We start from the raw sequence: 17,280 nt of genomic DNA on the forward strand, positions 1-17,280 counted from the left end.
ACAACAAGTATAGCTGTGTGGGAAACTCTGTTCTGCAACGAAATTTGAAGGTCATCTGTAGACCTCAATATTGTAATCGGTTAACAATGACATATATAATATTGATTGCCATAACAATTCAATTTTCAGAATGATGTTAAGTGTTAGATAATTACAGTCTCTTAAGTCATGAGTTTATTTGACTACATTCCAAGGTTTTATATTATAGAATAAACATATTCTGACTATTACTCGACAGAAGGAATTCTAAAGTGATGTTAATGTTCTGTTCAGTTGGTCCATTTATCTCTTCCATTTTTCTAAATCTGGTGATTGTTTTGTAGTTATTTGTACATCGTTTCAATAGCTTCATGGAAAAAAAGAGAAGACCCCTATTTCAGTGATACAATAGCTGGGATTACTCATTGTTGTTAGATATACAATAGCTGACATTACTCATTGTTGTTAGATATACAATAGCTGGGATTACTCATTGTTGTTAGATATGTTGTTGAATGTAAACTATGAATCTGTTTAATATTCTCTCTTAGCAAGTTCTTGTTTTTTTGTTGTTGTTGTTGGCAGCTTCGCAGAATCACTGTAGAACATGAAATAACTGAAAAATTGCAATATCCAAATATATGAGTTTTCTTATGAGGAAAGTACTGCTTCATTCTACCACCACTTATTTCTCACAGGTAAACAAAAACCATTTGGAAATATCTATCTTCAGGTACATATTTAAGATATTTTTGAAAAATTATGCTTTCTTACTTCCTGATCTAACTGTATAACAAAATTAAAAGGATAGAGTCACAGTGTATATTATAAAATTGTCTTTCAATATGTACAAAAAGGATCAAAGAAAAATGTGCATATGAAATCTCACTCAATAATTTGTACTAAAAGGTAGTTATGATAGTAGTTATGAAAGGACCTAGGACTTTAAGAAACTTGGTATGACAGTCATGACAGAATTATGTCATCTCTATATGAAGGACAGTGAATCATAGCAAGTTGCAGGCATAGCACCAGATTAGTACCATCGAATCACTTACACGTAATGGTTAGAAAATAATTTTACATTGTTTAAACAGTGAATTGTCATTTGCGTAGAACATGCCACATTGCAATGGGCTTGCGTAAAGAGGATAACATTTGACTCCAATGTGAGAGTGCCTTCCCTGTAGCTTGGGCACCCACAATCACATGCCCCACAGCACGGGCTCGTGGTTCTCCTGTATTTTCTGCAACAGTTACCCGCAGCTGTATTGTCTGAAAGTGGAGAAAACATGTTTATGCTACATAATGAGTTACTCATTAACATCAATACATTATTTTGATGTTAGTGTGTGATACAGTTGATAAATGCGAGACATCATGTAAGACATTCATTAGTAAAAGTGCACTCACATAGTTGGCTTTAGCTCTGCATGCAGCAGTTGGTAACTGTTTGCAATGATGGAAAGTTTGAATGATGGAAAGTGAACACGATGAATGACGAGTCAGATGATTAGAGATGTTGTCTAAACCAATGAAAAAACAGGGTTTGATAAATGTTGTCATGTTGTGGAGTGTGTTAAATTACATGGAAGAATAATGGAATATATTGTACAGAATGTTGTTCAAGAATATTCTGTGAAATTTAAACATTACTCTTAAGTTCCTGCATAACCATGATCTCACAATATGGGAAATTTCAAAAATACTGTACAATGTTGTCAAAATATCATTCAGATACACTATACATCAGTCTGGGCTTTTTTTCCTGCGGTCATATTTTTAGATAATTCATGTATATGAGGTACAATGCATCAAACACTTAAGATCAAGAACAGAAACGATACATTGCTAAAAGACAATGACAGACCCGACAGTGTGAGCGTGGAAGATGAGTACTCTTTCAGAACGAAAATTCTCATATGCTGGCAATTGAAATGAAGTTCCTGTGTTAAGTGAAGACAGCCATACAGTGGAATATTTGCATATGACAAGTTCTACATGTATATAAATGATCAAATACCAACACAGCGAATTGTGTTTGTTTGGAGAGAAAGAGTTATGAAATATTATCTAAATAAGAAATGTATTACCATCCAGTAGGAAACACGAATGTGGGGAGATTATTTTCATGGGGGAGTAGCCTGTTCTGAAATAGACTAGAAAAAGGAAAACAGGGAGTGAGAGACCTAAGACAGATGTCCTCTTGTAACAGTCGTCCTGTAAAGCTGACTGATACTTTCTTCAAATGGCATGCCTGAAGAGTCTGACTTCCAATGGGCTAGCTGTGTGTCTTTCTTTGTTTTTTGTTTTCATACTGATCATAAAAAAAGAGGTGATCCCAATTTGTGACCTACCTGTAGAGCATGAGCTGGTACACTGAAAATCATTGCTTCGTTAAAGATAGGACAACGTTCACCACGTTTAGTTGTTGTTTTCTTCTTATGAACTTTCTTCCCATGTTGCAATAAATAAACCTGCAAACAAACGGCATATAAACAAACAAAAGGCATATAATTTTCTCTTAGAAAACGATTACACACAAGCGAAAAATTCAAATGAAACTTAAGTTAACATTATGTCGGCGATCAACACAATATGTCAAGAAATGTTTAAGATATTGTAATTCTGTTTTCACCTAGGCGAATTGCGAGAATGTCCTCACTAAACGACGTATGGTCTTTTTTCGTAGTTGTGAGCAACAATTGCCAGAACATATATTTCATTGGCTTCGCTTGTAGCCAGGCTAGCTCCTTATTCTGTGCGTCAGGATCGGCCACGGCATACTAAACTGCATGTTTAGTCCGAGGTTCGTCCTGTTTCTCCATTATTCGGTTAGTCTTCAACTTTGCTCGGCCCTTCTGTGAACTGCCTGGTACAGAACTACATCTCGTTTAGCAGTACCTTGGGACGGTGTTCTTTGGTGCGGCATTTTTCGGTAGGCACGACTTGTTTCAGTTCGAGAGAATCGTGGTTTCAGTGGTGTTTATCCATCACTCTTTGTTAGTGGTCTAAAGGAAGTTCACAGGTCCAGTGGCCCTTTGCGCAAAAAGAGTCAGTCTAGGGTTCTATCATCAGAAGCTTTTAAAAATTAATATCACAAAACAGAAGGACGATAATTCTGAATATTTATTATTCAAGCGCGTAATTGACGGGTACCGCAGATTTGCTACGCATCAGCATTACAACACCATGCTTTTGACAGTGAAACAAAAAAATTACAACGCTTAACAGACGATTTGTATGGGATTCACTGTTTTGTACATCAAGAAGCACTTTATGTTACATTTACAGGTATGGTGCAAGTGACGAAATTGGCGGTACAAATAGTACACTTTTTGGAGTCGCATGCATTAGTATACTGTCAGTTGCCACAATTTTTGACGGAACTGAAGGAAGAATATGGAGACGCTACGGAATGGACAGTGTCTTGAAGGGAGGATATGAGATGAACATCAAAAAAAAGCAAAACGAGGATAATGGAATGTAGTCGAATTAAGACGGGTGATGCTGAGGGAATTGAGTAGGAAATGAGACACTTAAAGTAGTAGATGAGTTTTGCTATTTGGGGAGCAAAATAACTGATGATGGACGAAGTAGACAGGATGTAAAATGTAGACTGGCAATGGCAAGGAAAGCGTTCCTGAAGAAGAGAAATTTGTTAACATCGAGTATAGATTTAAGTGTCAGGAAGTCGTTTCTGAAAGTATTTGTATGGAGTGTAGCCATGTATGGAAGTGAAACATGGACGATAAATTGTTTGCATAAAAAGAGAATATAAGCTTTCGAAATGTGGTGCTACAGAACAATTCTGAATATTAGATGGGTAGATCATATAACAAATGAGGAGGTATTGAATAGAATTGGGGAGAAGAGAAATTTGTGGCACAACTCGACTAGAAGAAGGGATCGGTTGGTGGGACATGTTCTGAGGCATTAAGGAATCAATTTAGCACTGGAGTGCAGCGTGGAGGGTAAAAATCGTAGTGGGAGACCAAGAGATGAATACACTAAGCAGATTCAGAAGGATGTAGGCTGCAGTAGGTACTGGGAGATGAAGAAATTTGCACAGGATAGAGTAGCATGGAGAGCTGCATCAAACCAGTCTCAGGACTGAAGACCACAACAACAACAACAACATACTATTGCAAAGTGCTTAGGTTAAGTCAAGGGACACTCCTTGAACGATTTTTCAAATTAAAACCCACAGTTGATGAGTTTATTAAAGAGAAAGGAAAGCAAGAACCAAAATTAGAACGCCTGGAACGGATTAGAGACCTAGCATTTCAAGTGGACTTCACTGCACATGCCCACTGTCCACAGTAAGACATTGAAAGATGAGAGGAAACTTATTTCTAATTTGAAGCGGATTCATTTAAAAAGAAAATCACATTGTCGAAGGGATAACTTCTGACATAAAACACCGTCCACTTCCTTAAGCTCACTGGTGTTAAAGAAAACGCAAAGTTTGAAAAATTCGTTGTGGCATTGAAAGAATTACAAAAGTAGCTTTCTAAAAGTCTTGGGCATACTGCCAGTCTTACATCTGTTTTTGAGCTGCTTTCGAGCTGGTTGTGGTTTCAGCTGAGAGTGTTCCTCTGTGCAGATACAACTGATCGAACGGAAGTGTAATTCCTGTTTAAAAGATAAATTGTTTTACGTTAAAACTGTCCAGTAGTCCTATGTTATTTAATCTCGGGATGAGTTTCCACTCCTCCATAATAACACTGCAAACGTAATACAACGTCTCAAACAACATATGTGCACGAAATGCTTTTTTCGATTAGGAAACTGAATAGGTCACGATAACATGGTAAACTGAGTGTTTAAGATTTGCGAAATTGTCAGTGTCTGTTTGTATGCTGACAGTTTGTACTATATATAAAGTTTTAGTCTTCAGCGTGCCAAAAGTAACTAATTAATATTGACTCGTGGCGTCTTCCAGATTCTCCCTCTCTTTCCCTCTGGTGCTACTTAAGGGGCATGGAGTGATAATGAGGAAGTGTACACTTGGTCGACAGAGCTGCGCACGCCTGGAAAAGCTTCATGCGCATGTAGAATTCTTGTCCTCCCTGTACTACGCAGTACTGAAGGGTCCTTCCAGTAACATGTTTTTGCAGATTTGCTGAATTGTGATTCTTGTTCTACACTGCCTCTCAGAAAGTCTGTGAGCGTGAAACTCAACTTTTCTCTCTGTATTCCTTCTGAGTGTTCTGTAAAGAAGTAGCATGTGTAGAATCTGTTGGTTTGTGAAACACACTTAAAAAAAACAAAACAAAAAAAAAGAACTATCCTGCACACGCTTGAGGGACACAGACGGAATGGAAACTATATTTCTTCCGTGTCCCTTTCTTTTGTGGTATCGTAGCATTGTAAGACTGTTTCTTTCTTATCCAGTGTGATATGTCTCCTTACTTGTATATGAAATCATGAACTTTCACGCAAGGCAGCAATTTGTTTCATGTTCAAAAGAATAAATCGATTTCTAAATGTTGTAATTTTTCCGAAGCTAGTAATCAGATTTTGAAGAGTGAAACCTCGTTGAATTTGGCTTCTAGAAATACGATGCTAGCAGCAGAAGTTACCCTGGTTTCATTAGTAAAAGCGAAGTTGATATCGATATTTCTGTAAGTAATGTAGCTATGAAAAGAGACAATACGCCATTCAGAGAAGATTTTTTCACAATTCAACTAAATTACGATATCTTAAATGGTACAAAATTACGATACCTTAATCGTTTCAGGAAATAATGCGAGGTGAATAGCGTCAATCAGCCACCCTGTTGAATCAGTCTCTCATAATTACATTGTAGAGGAAAAAACAAAATGACGCAGTTACATCCACTTTTACGATGTGTTTTTGAGGATCGGTGGACTTACAATGAAAATAATGTATAACACATGGCTTCCAACAGTCAAAAATTTAAAATTTTAAAATAAATGATCTACATTAACAAATTACTTTGCAGGTAAATAATCACGGGAAACGTCACGGTGTTGCTTCTAAACATTCAAATAATGTTATCTAATATTACGTTAGAGTCACGAGACGAAATGACAATGACGAAAAAAAAAATGCATTAACGTTTCTTGCACCATTGTAACTGTATTGTGATTTACACTCCTGGAAATTGAAATAAGAACACCGTGAATTCATTGTCCCAGGAAGGGGAAACTTTATTGACACATTCCTGGGGTCCGATACATCACATGATCACACTGACAGAACCACAGGCACATAGACACAGGCAACAGAGCATGCACAATGTCGGCACTAGTACAGTGTATATCCACCTTTCGCAGCAATGCAGGCTGCTATTCTCCCATGGAGACGATCGTAGAGATGCTGGATGTAGTCCTGTGGAACGGCTTGCCATGCCATTTCCACCTGGCGCCTCAGTTGGACCAGCGTTCGTGCTGGACGTGCAGACCGCGTGAGACGACGCTTCATCCAGTCCCAAACATGCTCAATGGGGGTCAGATACGGAGATCTTGCTGGCCAGGGTAGTTGACTTACACCTTCTAGAGCACGTTGGGTGGCACGGGATACATGCGGACGTGCATTGTCCTGTTGGAACAGCAAGTTCCCTTGCCGGTCTAGGAATGGTAGAACGATGGGTTCGATGACGGTTTGGATGTACCGTGCACTATTCAGTGTCCCCTCGACGATCACCAGTGGTGTACGGCCAGTGTAGGAGATCGCTCCCCACACCATGATGCCGGGTGTTGGCCCTGTGTGCCTCGGTCGTATGCAGTCCTGATTGTGGCGCTCACCTGCACGGCGCCAAACACGCATACGACCATCATTGGCACCAAGGCAGAAGCGACTCTCCTCGCTGAAGACGACACGTCTCCATTCGTCCCTCCATTCACGCCTGTCGCGACACCACTGGAGGCGGGCTGCACGATGTTGGGGCGTGAGCGGAAGACGGCCTAACGGTGTGCGGGACCGTAGCCCAGCTTCATGGAGACGGTTGCGAATGGTCCTCGCCGATACCCCCAGGAGCAACAGTGTCCCTAATTTGCTGGGAAGTGGCGGTGCGGTCCCCTACGGCACTGCGTAGGATCCTACGGTCTTGGCGTGCATCCGTGCGTCGCTGCGGTCCGGTCCCAGGTCGACGGGCACGTGCACCTTCCGCCGACCACTGGCGACAACATCGATGTACTGTGGAGACCTCACGCCCCACGTGTTGAGCAATTCGGCGGTACGTCCACCCGGCCTCCCGCATGCCCACTATACGCCCTCGCTCAAAGTCCGTCAACTGCACATACGGTTCACGTCCACGCTGTCGCGGCATGCTACCAGTGTTAAAGACTGCGATGGAGCTCCGTATGCCACGGCAAACTGGCTGACACTGACGGCGGCGGTGCACAAATGCTGCGCAGCTAGCGCCATTCGACGGCCAACACCGCGGTTCCTGGTATGTCCGCTGTGCCGTGCGTGTGATCATTGCTTGTACAGCCCTCTCGCAGTGTCCGGAGCAAGTACGGTGGGTCTGACACACCGGTGTCAATGTGTTCTTTTTTCCATTTCCAGGAGTGTATATACATTGGCTAGCATTGCTCAAACTTGACAAATTTTTAAAAATGGAAAGATATGTTGGATTTTTATTTCATTGAACTTGAGTATAACACTTTCAACATATTCATCTTCCTTTATTTGTCTGATAATTATCTTAACTAAAGAAGATGAGAGTGTATCAGTGAGTACTGTACCTTTACAAATGGGTCGCCAGGTACAGGGTCGGTAGAGAACCTCAGGTTTCGAGCCTTCACTATGACGACAGTGAGTCTCTCAGCAGTGGGTAGGTAGCTCAGCGAGAACATCACCTCGCCCCATTCTGTGCCGTGCTGAAAACAGTTAGCCACTAGGTCAAAAAATGCCTGCAACCTGTATTATCACTGTTATATATATTTTCATGCCCAGTTAGTAGATACCAACAGTCGAAATTGTCTCCCGCAACAGTAAGCAACTTAATGACAACAATTGTTTCATAACACCATATCTTCTACATGAATGAAGATAGAAGTCTCTATTTTCAAAATAACTATCGAAAATAGAAGAGTATATTTTTTACATGCATTAGCATACAACTTCAAGCTAGTTTTTGCAGTTATGTGTAGGATCACAATTTTCATTTACCCTTGACTTATATTCAGTGTTATATCCACTGTTTAACACCTCAGCAGAAGCTACCGCCTCAGTGTCATCATGCTTCCGTGTGTCAGTGGCTTGGGATCCCGGCCACTCTTCAACAACTTTCTATGAGTTCACCTATTACCATGTGGCGACGCCGGACTTCGAACGTCGGCCTCGGTTCCAAGCATATCAACACTACACACAAATGTGGCCTCTTTCATAAAGTCAGCACTGAGCAGCTGCAGGTAAACTGCCTGGACCAGCAATTGTGTTCGAACGGCTGGGCAGAAATGTGGCGTTCAGTATGTGCTGGTCGTCCCGGTGCAGGTGACGCTGCTGTCTCCACTGTTGCTGGGCCTAGGATCTCAGTCCGCAGCCTAAGCATCCGGCCAGTCAGGCAGCTCAGCATCTGCCACCTTCTTGGGACTGCGACGCTGGGGATGCGGTCCCCTCGCCTCTGCCAAAATGTCAATGGTGGACCTCTGCATCCGGTGCCACTGGGGCAGAGACACAGCCTAAGATATTCACAGCGGCAGCCGTCTTCGCCGGGTCGACCAAGCTACGAGCCCGTGCGGCGGTAAAACGCCGTCTCACACGGAATATGATTCGCCGTAAATTTGCTAGGTGGCGCGCTAGATTGCCGGCTAGCAGGGAAGTGTGATAACTATCTCGCATGTTGAACGTCTCACACGAGACTTCTCCGACACAGCGCAGCCTTAGAAGCGGCGCCGGTCAATGCTGTCGGCTACAAAGCCATCGACACCAGCAGCACCAGAGTCTAATGAATACAGGCAGACAACAATAAACGGTGTCTTTTATAAATGAGCTGCCTTCTCTGCTGTACCTGTAACCATCTTCGGTAGGGAATCACCGCCCATAACTAGCCGTCCAAGACACCTCGTTACAGTGGAGAGCATGAAACTTTGGAGAGTCTCTCTTGTCTGCTGGGATGCCCGTAGTCTTTGGCAGTTCACTTAGTCTCATGATTAAGCACTAAACATGAAAGGAAATGGTTATCTTCGATCTCTACACCAAGAGTGAATTCATTAAATTCTATACGCTCCATGATGAAGGCATTTTGGCAATTGACAGGTGCATGCTGTAATCAAAGAAGCGACCGAAATTAGAATAAGCAGCAGCAATTTTAACAGAGACCAGGGATACGCATTTTGTACGGCATGAAGGCGGGCTTTGGACATCGAGTGAAAGCAAAGACATAGGCATGACGCTCCATATTTAGCAATTATATACAACCACTCGCTCACAGAACGTTCCGTATCTAAAGACTGGAAAATTGCTCAAGTCACACCAATATCCAACAAGGGAAGTAGGAGTAATCCACTGAATTACAGGCCTGTATCACTAACGTCGATTTGCAGTAGGGTTTCAGAACAGATACTGCATTCGTACATTATGCGCGCGACCGCTACGGTCGCAGGTTCGAATCCTGCCTCGGGCATGGATGTGTGTGATGTCCTTAGGTTAGTTACGTTTAAGTAGTTCTAAGTTCTAGGGGACTGATGACACATAGTGCTCAGAGCCGTACATTATGAAGTACCTCGAAGAAAACGATTTATTCACATATAGTCAGCACGGATTCAGAAAATATCGTTCTTGTGAAACACAACTAGCTCCTTATACTCATGAAGTAATAAGTGCTATCGACAGGGGATGTCAAATTGATTCCATATTTTTAGATTTCCAGAAGGCTTTCGACACCGTTCCTCACAAGCCTCTTCTAACCAAACTGTGTGCCTACGGAGTATCGCCTCAGTTGTGCGACTGGATTCGCGATTTTCTGTCAGAAAGGTCAAAGTTGGTAGTAATAGACGGAAAGTCATCGAGTAAAACAGAAGTAATATCCGGCGTTCCCCAAGGAAGTGTTATAGGCCCTCTGTTGTTCCTGATCTATATTAACGACATAGTAGACAATCTGAGTAGCCGTCTTAGATTGTTTGCAGATGATGCTGTCATTTACCGTCTTGTAAAGTCATCAGATGATCAAAACGACTTGCAAAATGATTTAGATAAGATATCTGTATGGTGCGAAAAGTGGCAATTGACGCTGAATAAAGAAAAGTGTGAAGTTATTCGCATGAGTACTAAAAGAAATCAGCTAAATTTCGATTACGCGGTAAGTCACAAAAATCTGAGGGCTGTAAATTCAACTAAATACTTAGGGATTACAATTACAAATAACCTAAATTGGAACGATCACATAGATAATATTGTGGGTAGAGAAAACCAAAGACTGCGGTTCATTGGCAGGACACTTAGAAGGTGCAAGAGACTGCTTACACTACGCTTGTGCGCCGTATTCTGGAGTATTGCTGTGCGGTGTGGGATGCTCGTCATGTGGGATTGTCGGATGACATCAAAAAAGTTCAAAGAAGGGCAGCTCGTTTTATATTACCGCGAAATATGGGAGATAGTGTCACAGACATGATACGTGAATTGGAGTGGCAATCGTTAGAACAAAGGCGTTTTTCGTTGCGACGGGATTTTCTCATGAAATTTCAATCACCAGTCTTCTCCTCCGATTGCGAAAACATTCTGTTGGCACCCACCTAGATAGGGAGAAATTATCATCACGATAAAATAAGAGAAATCAGGGCTCGCACAGAAAGATTTAAGTGCTCGTTTTTCCCGCGTGCCGTTCGAGAGTGGAACAGTAGAGAGACAGCTTGAAGGTGGTTCACTGAACCCTCTGCCAGGCACTTTATTGTGAATAGCAGAGTAATCACGTAGATGTAAATGTAGATATTGTAGGGACGCAGCAGCGGCAGTTTCAAACGTGGTGCCGGCCACTCGCACCGAGGTTCACGAGAAAGACAGGCCGCGGTGCGTACGTCACGAAGGTTGGCGTGAACTCACTCGCTCGCTCGCTCAGCTCAGCAGACAAAATGCATTTCTAAGCCTGTTAACTCGTAGCTGGGCTTGTACATACTAACGAGAATTGTATCTTCTTCTGGAATCTGCTATTATGAAGTCTTACTGATTAACAGCAATACAACAAAATTTAATTTACGATCAATACTCGAGATAAGTGGTATAACGGCTTGTTTATAGGCATTTGGTGTCTTCTGCTTAACAGCCCTCATTTCATACAAGGAGTGGTGCCTTATGCAACTGATAATCATTTTGGCATGATTTTAATTTTATTGTCCCACCGCACAATCGTAACAAATTATAAGTTGTCCTATGGACTTCCAATCATTGTAGGACTAACAACAGTAAGTCTCCACAATAGCGGAATTACAGTAACAGATGCTATTCTAGTTTGTATGTACACACGTAGTTACGAGTTAATAGGTGTAGAAACGTAGTTTGTCTGCTGAGTTGAGCGATCGAGCGAGCGCAGCCCTACCTTCGTGACGTACGCGCCGCGGCCTGTCTTTCTCTTAGGCCTCACACTCGCACCATGTGACGTCATTCTGGCCAGCGGCGAGGCCTACGAGAAAGACAGGCCGCGGCGCGTACGTCACGAAGGTAGGGCTGCGCTCGCTCGATCGCTCAACTCAGTAGACAAACTACGTTTCTACACGTGTTAACTCGTAACTAGGTGTGTCCGTACAAACTAAAACTGAATCTTCTACTGGAATCCGCTATTATGGAATCTTACTGTTGTTATTCCTATAATGATGGGAAGTCCCTGGGCCTACTTACAATATGTCACGGCTGTACTGGCGTACAATAAAATAATATCATGTTAAAATGATTATCAGTTGCATAAGGCACCACTTCCAGCATGTAATGAGTACTGTTAAGCAGAAGAGACTAAATGCTATAAACAAGCCGTTATACCATTTATATCGAGTATTGATCTTAAATTTTGTTGTAGTACTGTTAAACAGTAAGACTTCATAATAGCAGATCCCAGTGGAAGATGCAATTCTCGTTAGTCCTTACACGCCCAGCTGCGAGTTAACAGGTTCAGAAACGCATTTTGTCTGCTGAGCTGAGCGAGCGAGCGAGTTCAGGACTACCTTCGTGACGTACGCGCCACAGCCTGTCTTTCTCGTGGGCCTCGGGCCCGCGGCGTGACGGAGCCGCTAGCTGCCCATCTTGCCTTCCGGGCACAGATCACCGTGCCAGCGTTGCCAATCAGTGGCTTTAACACCTGATGACGATGGTGGAGACAACTTTCGAAAGCTCGAGTGTTTTATTCGAAATGTCGCAGCTTGTAAACCGAGAAGATTTTATTGGTTTATTCGTAATTTTCTGTCTGTTAATATCCTTAAACTTAATACCTCGAAGTTCTAATTTGATGTCGCACTACCAGCTGAGAGAATAAAATTACACTTTAAACGTTATTTCATTTTACCGAAGTATCTTGCAAAGTGTTCACGCTACCCACTAAGCAGCACACTAAAATTCGGCTCACGAAAACAAAAATAATTGTCGCCTGGGCCAAATTTAATCATTACTACTAGGAACGTTATAGAGTGAGCGAGATTTATTTGCACGGCATCCAGAGGAATTTATGCAAGACGGGGTAAGATTCCGGAAGTTCCATTTTGAGACAGGGGATTAGCTGAGTTTGAGAAAGATTCGCTCTCCTAGATATAAATTTTATAGGAAGTACACAAATCTTAGATGTTCGATAATTTTTCTGTCAATATATTTTTGAATTTAGGTTAGTGCCATACATTAAAGGTAAGCATATTTCATTAGTGTATCCAAAGTACATCTTTTTATACTATTAATGTGAATAAGAATGCAAGAAACCTTCGAAAACAACCAATAAAATTGTCGGTAGAACCAGGTTTTATAACTAAAACATAATGGCCTTTGTTTCCTTGGTTCGTCACGTTATTGTGTAGACAAGGCAACTAGTCTGCAGAACTCTTAAGTCTTCGGCTTGGTGTTGCCTAGGGTTTCACCCCATGTAGTTTAACAACCATATATTTTAAGAAGGTGCAAACGCTTTTCCGACATTAGTATTTCACCAGTTTTTCCTCTCGTCTAACGCAAAAATTTTTTTTTCTACCCTTGGGCCGGCAGATGAAGTATAGGTGGTTACATCTACACTGCAGCATGATCCTCTTCTTGATACTTTACTATAAGGGGCGGCCAAATCAAAAACGAACACACGCCATAATACACAGTCCGCGCGACAGGTCGTCCCACTGTTGTCACGATTCGTTACTGTCATCGCTGTGGTAGCGGAACGGCATAGTGGCACATTACAAGTGTACGCCGTTGTCGGGTTGACCTTCGTTGTTGGCAAACTGGTCTAAAGTATTCGTTCAGCTGTCATGCTCGTAGTATCGCGCATCGTACGGCTAGCGCCTACGACTCGACTACACTTCAGACAGCGGTGTAGCAGACGTGGCCTGCTTTCCACGTCCGCTCGCACACGGGCTCCAGCCATTACATGGAAACAAGTTCCTCGGGTGTGGAAGCACAATCGGACGAAGGCTACTCTTCAGCGGCTTGGTTGGTAAACACTGCAACATCCTCTGTGCAGTCCGGATCATTCAGCTTCTGATTTTCATATCTTTGGCCACCAGAAGGAAGACATACGTGGACGTCAGTTTCAGGCGGACGAGGAAGCGCAGGAGTGTGTGGTTTTGGATCCGTCAACGGCCGATTCCATTCCACTAAACAGGATTTGATCGTTTCGACTCCTAGTGGGATAAATGTCCTATCGCCCATAGTGATTACTTTTGAATGGAACTATTCCATGGTCCCGTTGCTGCGGGTGTTCGGGTTTTATTTGACTGCCCCTCATACATTAGCACTACCGTGTAAAACTGCATGAAGTCTCAGCAAGCCTTGACGTGTGAAAACTCCCTGTTGAGATGTAAGATATGCGAAAGCGAAGCGCTTGTTCTTATGGGAAATGCAGGTAGGTGTCAGGCAGGTATAGCGTAGCCACATTTGTAGTCTGCTAGGTGTAGGAAATGCCCGTTTCTGTAGCTCATTATAAGCTGTACAAGGGAGACACAGAGAAAAGATCAGGTACTCTATTTCGGCCATGATCTACAAAGATTCACATCCTCCCAGACTACAAAACAACGTCGAAACCGCCACATCGACAAGAAAACGATGTAATTTCCCATAAAGAGCCTGGCAAAAAAGCAATATAATGTATACGAAAGCCACTGTGTTACCCCCCCCCCCCCTCCTTGCACGCGTTATACAGTATCAGAGACAGTCATTTATAGCAATACGTGAGGATTCTGAAAATACTGAAAAATCTACTACAGATTTCAGGAGGGAGCAAGTACCCACTTTTGGTCATCCTTGCAGACTCCTATGTATACATGTGTACCTCAAGTGTCCCAGTTTTGCGTCAATTTATTTACTCACACCTGTATGTGGGATTTCGATAATTTTTCTGATTTATATACGGCTGTGTGAATGTGGGAGATCACAGCTCTTTGTTCCTGGTCTCAACAATATGTCTGGTTTGGCGCTCGTTTGCGTAGTGCGAATGTTGTGCACTGAGAAGTGCAACACAACCATTTACATACCCGTCGCTGGAGTGTGCGATTACGAAATTACATGGGCATCCAATATATATTCTGAATGCTTCAAATTTTGTGTATATCCCATGCTCCTAACTCATGTAAGCTGGAAATGCGATTGCAGCCACTAGTGATACAGTTTATTCCGCAGAAGCATGAAAGGCGGTTTGTATGTTGTGGCCATTATTGTGACACGTTACTCCGTAACAAGATTTTTGCGTATATTTCCCCCAATATGTATGCACTTCAGTATTTCATATTAGGTGAGTACCCGGCATTGCCCAGGTATGTATTTATTCCCATTCTATTAGTCCATCTCCTCCTTCCTCTCTGCCCGCCCCCTTCACCCTCCTCTCTGTCAATCTCCTTCTCCTCGACCCCCCTTCTCTTTCTCTCTCCATCTTCTCCACCACCAAGTCTCTGTCCATCTTCTCCTGCCCCTCTCTCTGTCCATATGCTGTTTCCCCTGTCTCTCTCTGTCCGTCTGCTCCTCCCTGTCTGGACATCTGCTCATGTCCCCTCTGTCTGCTGCTCAACCCCTCATTTACCATCGACCCCCTCTCTTTGTCCATCTCCTCCTTATCTTCTCTTTGTCCATCACCTCCTCCCCCACTCTCTGTCCATCTCCTCCCCCCTCCCTCTGTCACATCTCCTCTTCTTCCCTTTCTCTTTCCATTTCACCTGCCCCCTTTCTCTGTCCATCTCCTCCCACCTCTCTCTGTCCATCTCTTCCTCAACCCTTCTCTCTCCATGTTATTAACCCCATCCTAATAGGAGGTTCCTGATTGTTACCCACACAGTATTTCTTTCCAGATAGTAAGTACAATGTGTACCAAGTTTGGTTGAAATCGGTCCATTGATTTATGAGACGTCGAACATACACACAAACATACACACAAACATACACACTTTTTTGTAATTTATATGGATTTTGCAATAATTATTTGCTTTTTGTATTTTCTGTTTTTTAGTTGTGATGGTGGCTGCTTACCACTTCAGGTCGGTCAATCCTGTTTTTAATTTGTGCTATCAAGATTGTTTCGGTAAAAACATTTGTGAATAGAACTTTTTCCAATCCATGGCAGAGTCATACAGCAGCCAGTGCTAACAATGTGAAAGAACAAACAGTCTTGGCTGCAAAACTGGATTTTTATTTTATTTATCCGCCTGGGGATGCGTTTAGCCTTATACAAGCCACCTCCAGATTGTCAGCTAAATTGGTGTTAAGCTCACAGGATGCCGAGCATACAAATGACCCAGCAGGAAACCTCCATGATCAGAATTCGAAAAAAAAAAAAACCGTTGAGCTGTGTCTGATGTAGAAGATGTCAAGTACACGGAAAACCACGCCTAACTTACATAAAAGCCCCAGTAGGAAGTTGCCCTTGTCAGGTGTTTTTAAAAAGGACTCGCGCGATGTCCTCGTCAGAAATGCGGCAGTATCGACTTCCACTAAAACGAGATCAGGGCTACATAGACGTATCACACAATAAATACGTAAGAGGCGCAGTTGCTCACGCTCTCGGCTGTGCACACTATAATGGTCGCCTAGTCGTAGATATTGCTATAATCGCACTATTTCACTCCCATTTACGGAGCTTGTTAGCACTTGATGTTAGGTTGGCGCCATTAAAATGCATTGTGGTAATCGCTGCTGCTTGCTGGATCGCTGCTGTGTCTCGATGCTAATGCTGGCTCTAAATCTGGTTGTCTAGGGGTAAAAAGATGAGGTCCCGTGTTTTTGATGTGCTTCTGATGATAAATAATGAGCGAAACCAACAAATATTTAAACTTCAAATATTTATTACTCTGGTGGCCATCTTAATTCCACTGTCCACCAAAGACAATGACACAACACAAAGTAGCACTTCTTTTACATGTTCTTTGCAATGTTTATCCACCTCGAACAATAACACACACACACACTTTACCAACGTGACATTCAGACTCCGCCCCCGACCCTTCTTGCTGCTTGTATTTATAACCTTGTCAAAGAACTACTAAAAAGAGATATAGTTTATAAGTCATATGTACATCTGTTGTCGTAATTTGTGCAGAAAAGTTATTAATTTATATCGAGTGACATAATTTAACAGGTTATTAAAATGACAGACAGATTTGTTGACTTGACAGAATAATTCTTTGTTACAAAAAGGCCGTTTTTTAGAAGTTTGTCAATTGACTTCTCTGATTTGCATAAATAAGTAAATAACATGAATTATTAAGAATTACATTGGTTTTTGTCTAAAATAGGAGAGTTTACGTAAATACTGAGTGAAAACGGCCCTAGTGAACAAATAGGTTTCACTGGGTGATTTTTATTTAAGGAGATCCAAAATACGAAAGTTGACCACTATTTTTCGTACTTCATATTAATTATTTAAGATGAACTTAGTGTTTTCACATGATGACATTTGCTGTATCAGTGATCAAGTGATGTTAACTTTTGTGTGGGTCAGTTATTCAGTATAATTTAATGGGTTGACTGTTTATGGAGACATGTTATGCAATCATTGTTAACATACACAATAACTTTTCTATGATCATAAATACTCGTTAAACTCGTTGAATTTGGAGGGTATCGCATACTTCGGTAAAGTAAAGCCTTTAATAGGTTCCGTTACAACACAGTACCACGATTTTTTTTTCCAGACAATATCGAGATGTCATGTATGTTTGTGGATCTTAC

General features: G+C 42.1%; 1 protein-coding gene across 1 annotated transcript in view; it reads right to left on the reverse strand.

The window, feature by feature from the left end:
* Positions 1-898: 898 nt before the first annotated feature.
* LOC126252385 (synaptotagmin-12-like) overlaps positions 899-17,280 on the reverse strand; it is a 45,941-nt gene continuing 29,559 nt past the window's right edge. Inside the window, exons 6-8 of the mRNA XM_049953276.1 lie at positions 7,695-7,829; positions 2,337-2,456; positions 899-1,254 (exon numbers count right to left, since the gene is read on the reverse strand). Coding sequence (XP_049809233.1) covers positions 1,084-1,254; positions 2,337-2,456; positions 7,695-7,829 — 426 coding nt within the window. The 3' untranslated portion in view covers positions 899-1,083. The remainder of the gene's footprint in view (positions 1,255-2,336; positions 2,457-7,694; positions 7,830-17,280) is intronic.

The sequence above is a fragment of the Schistocerca nitens genome, chromosome 4 (genome assembly GCF_023898315.1).
Source record: "Schistocerca nitens isolate TAMUIC-IGC-003100 chromosome 4, iqSchNite1.1, whole genome shotgun sequence".
Classification (NCBI taxonomy): Eukaryota; Metazoa; Arthropoda; class Insecta; order Orthoptera; family Acrididae; genus Schistocerca; species Schistocerca nitens.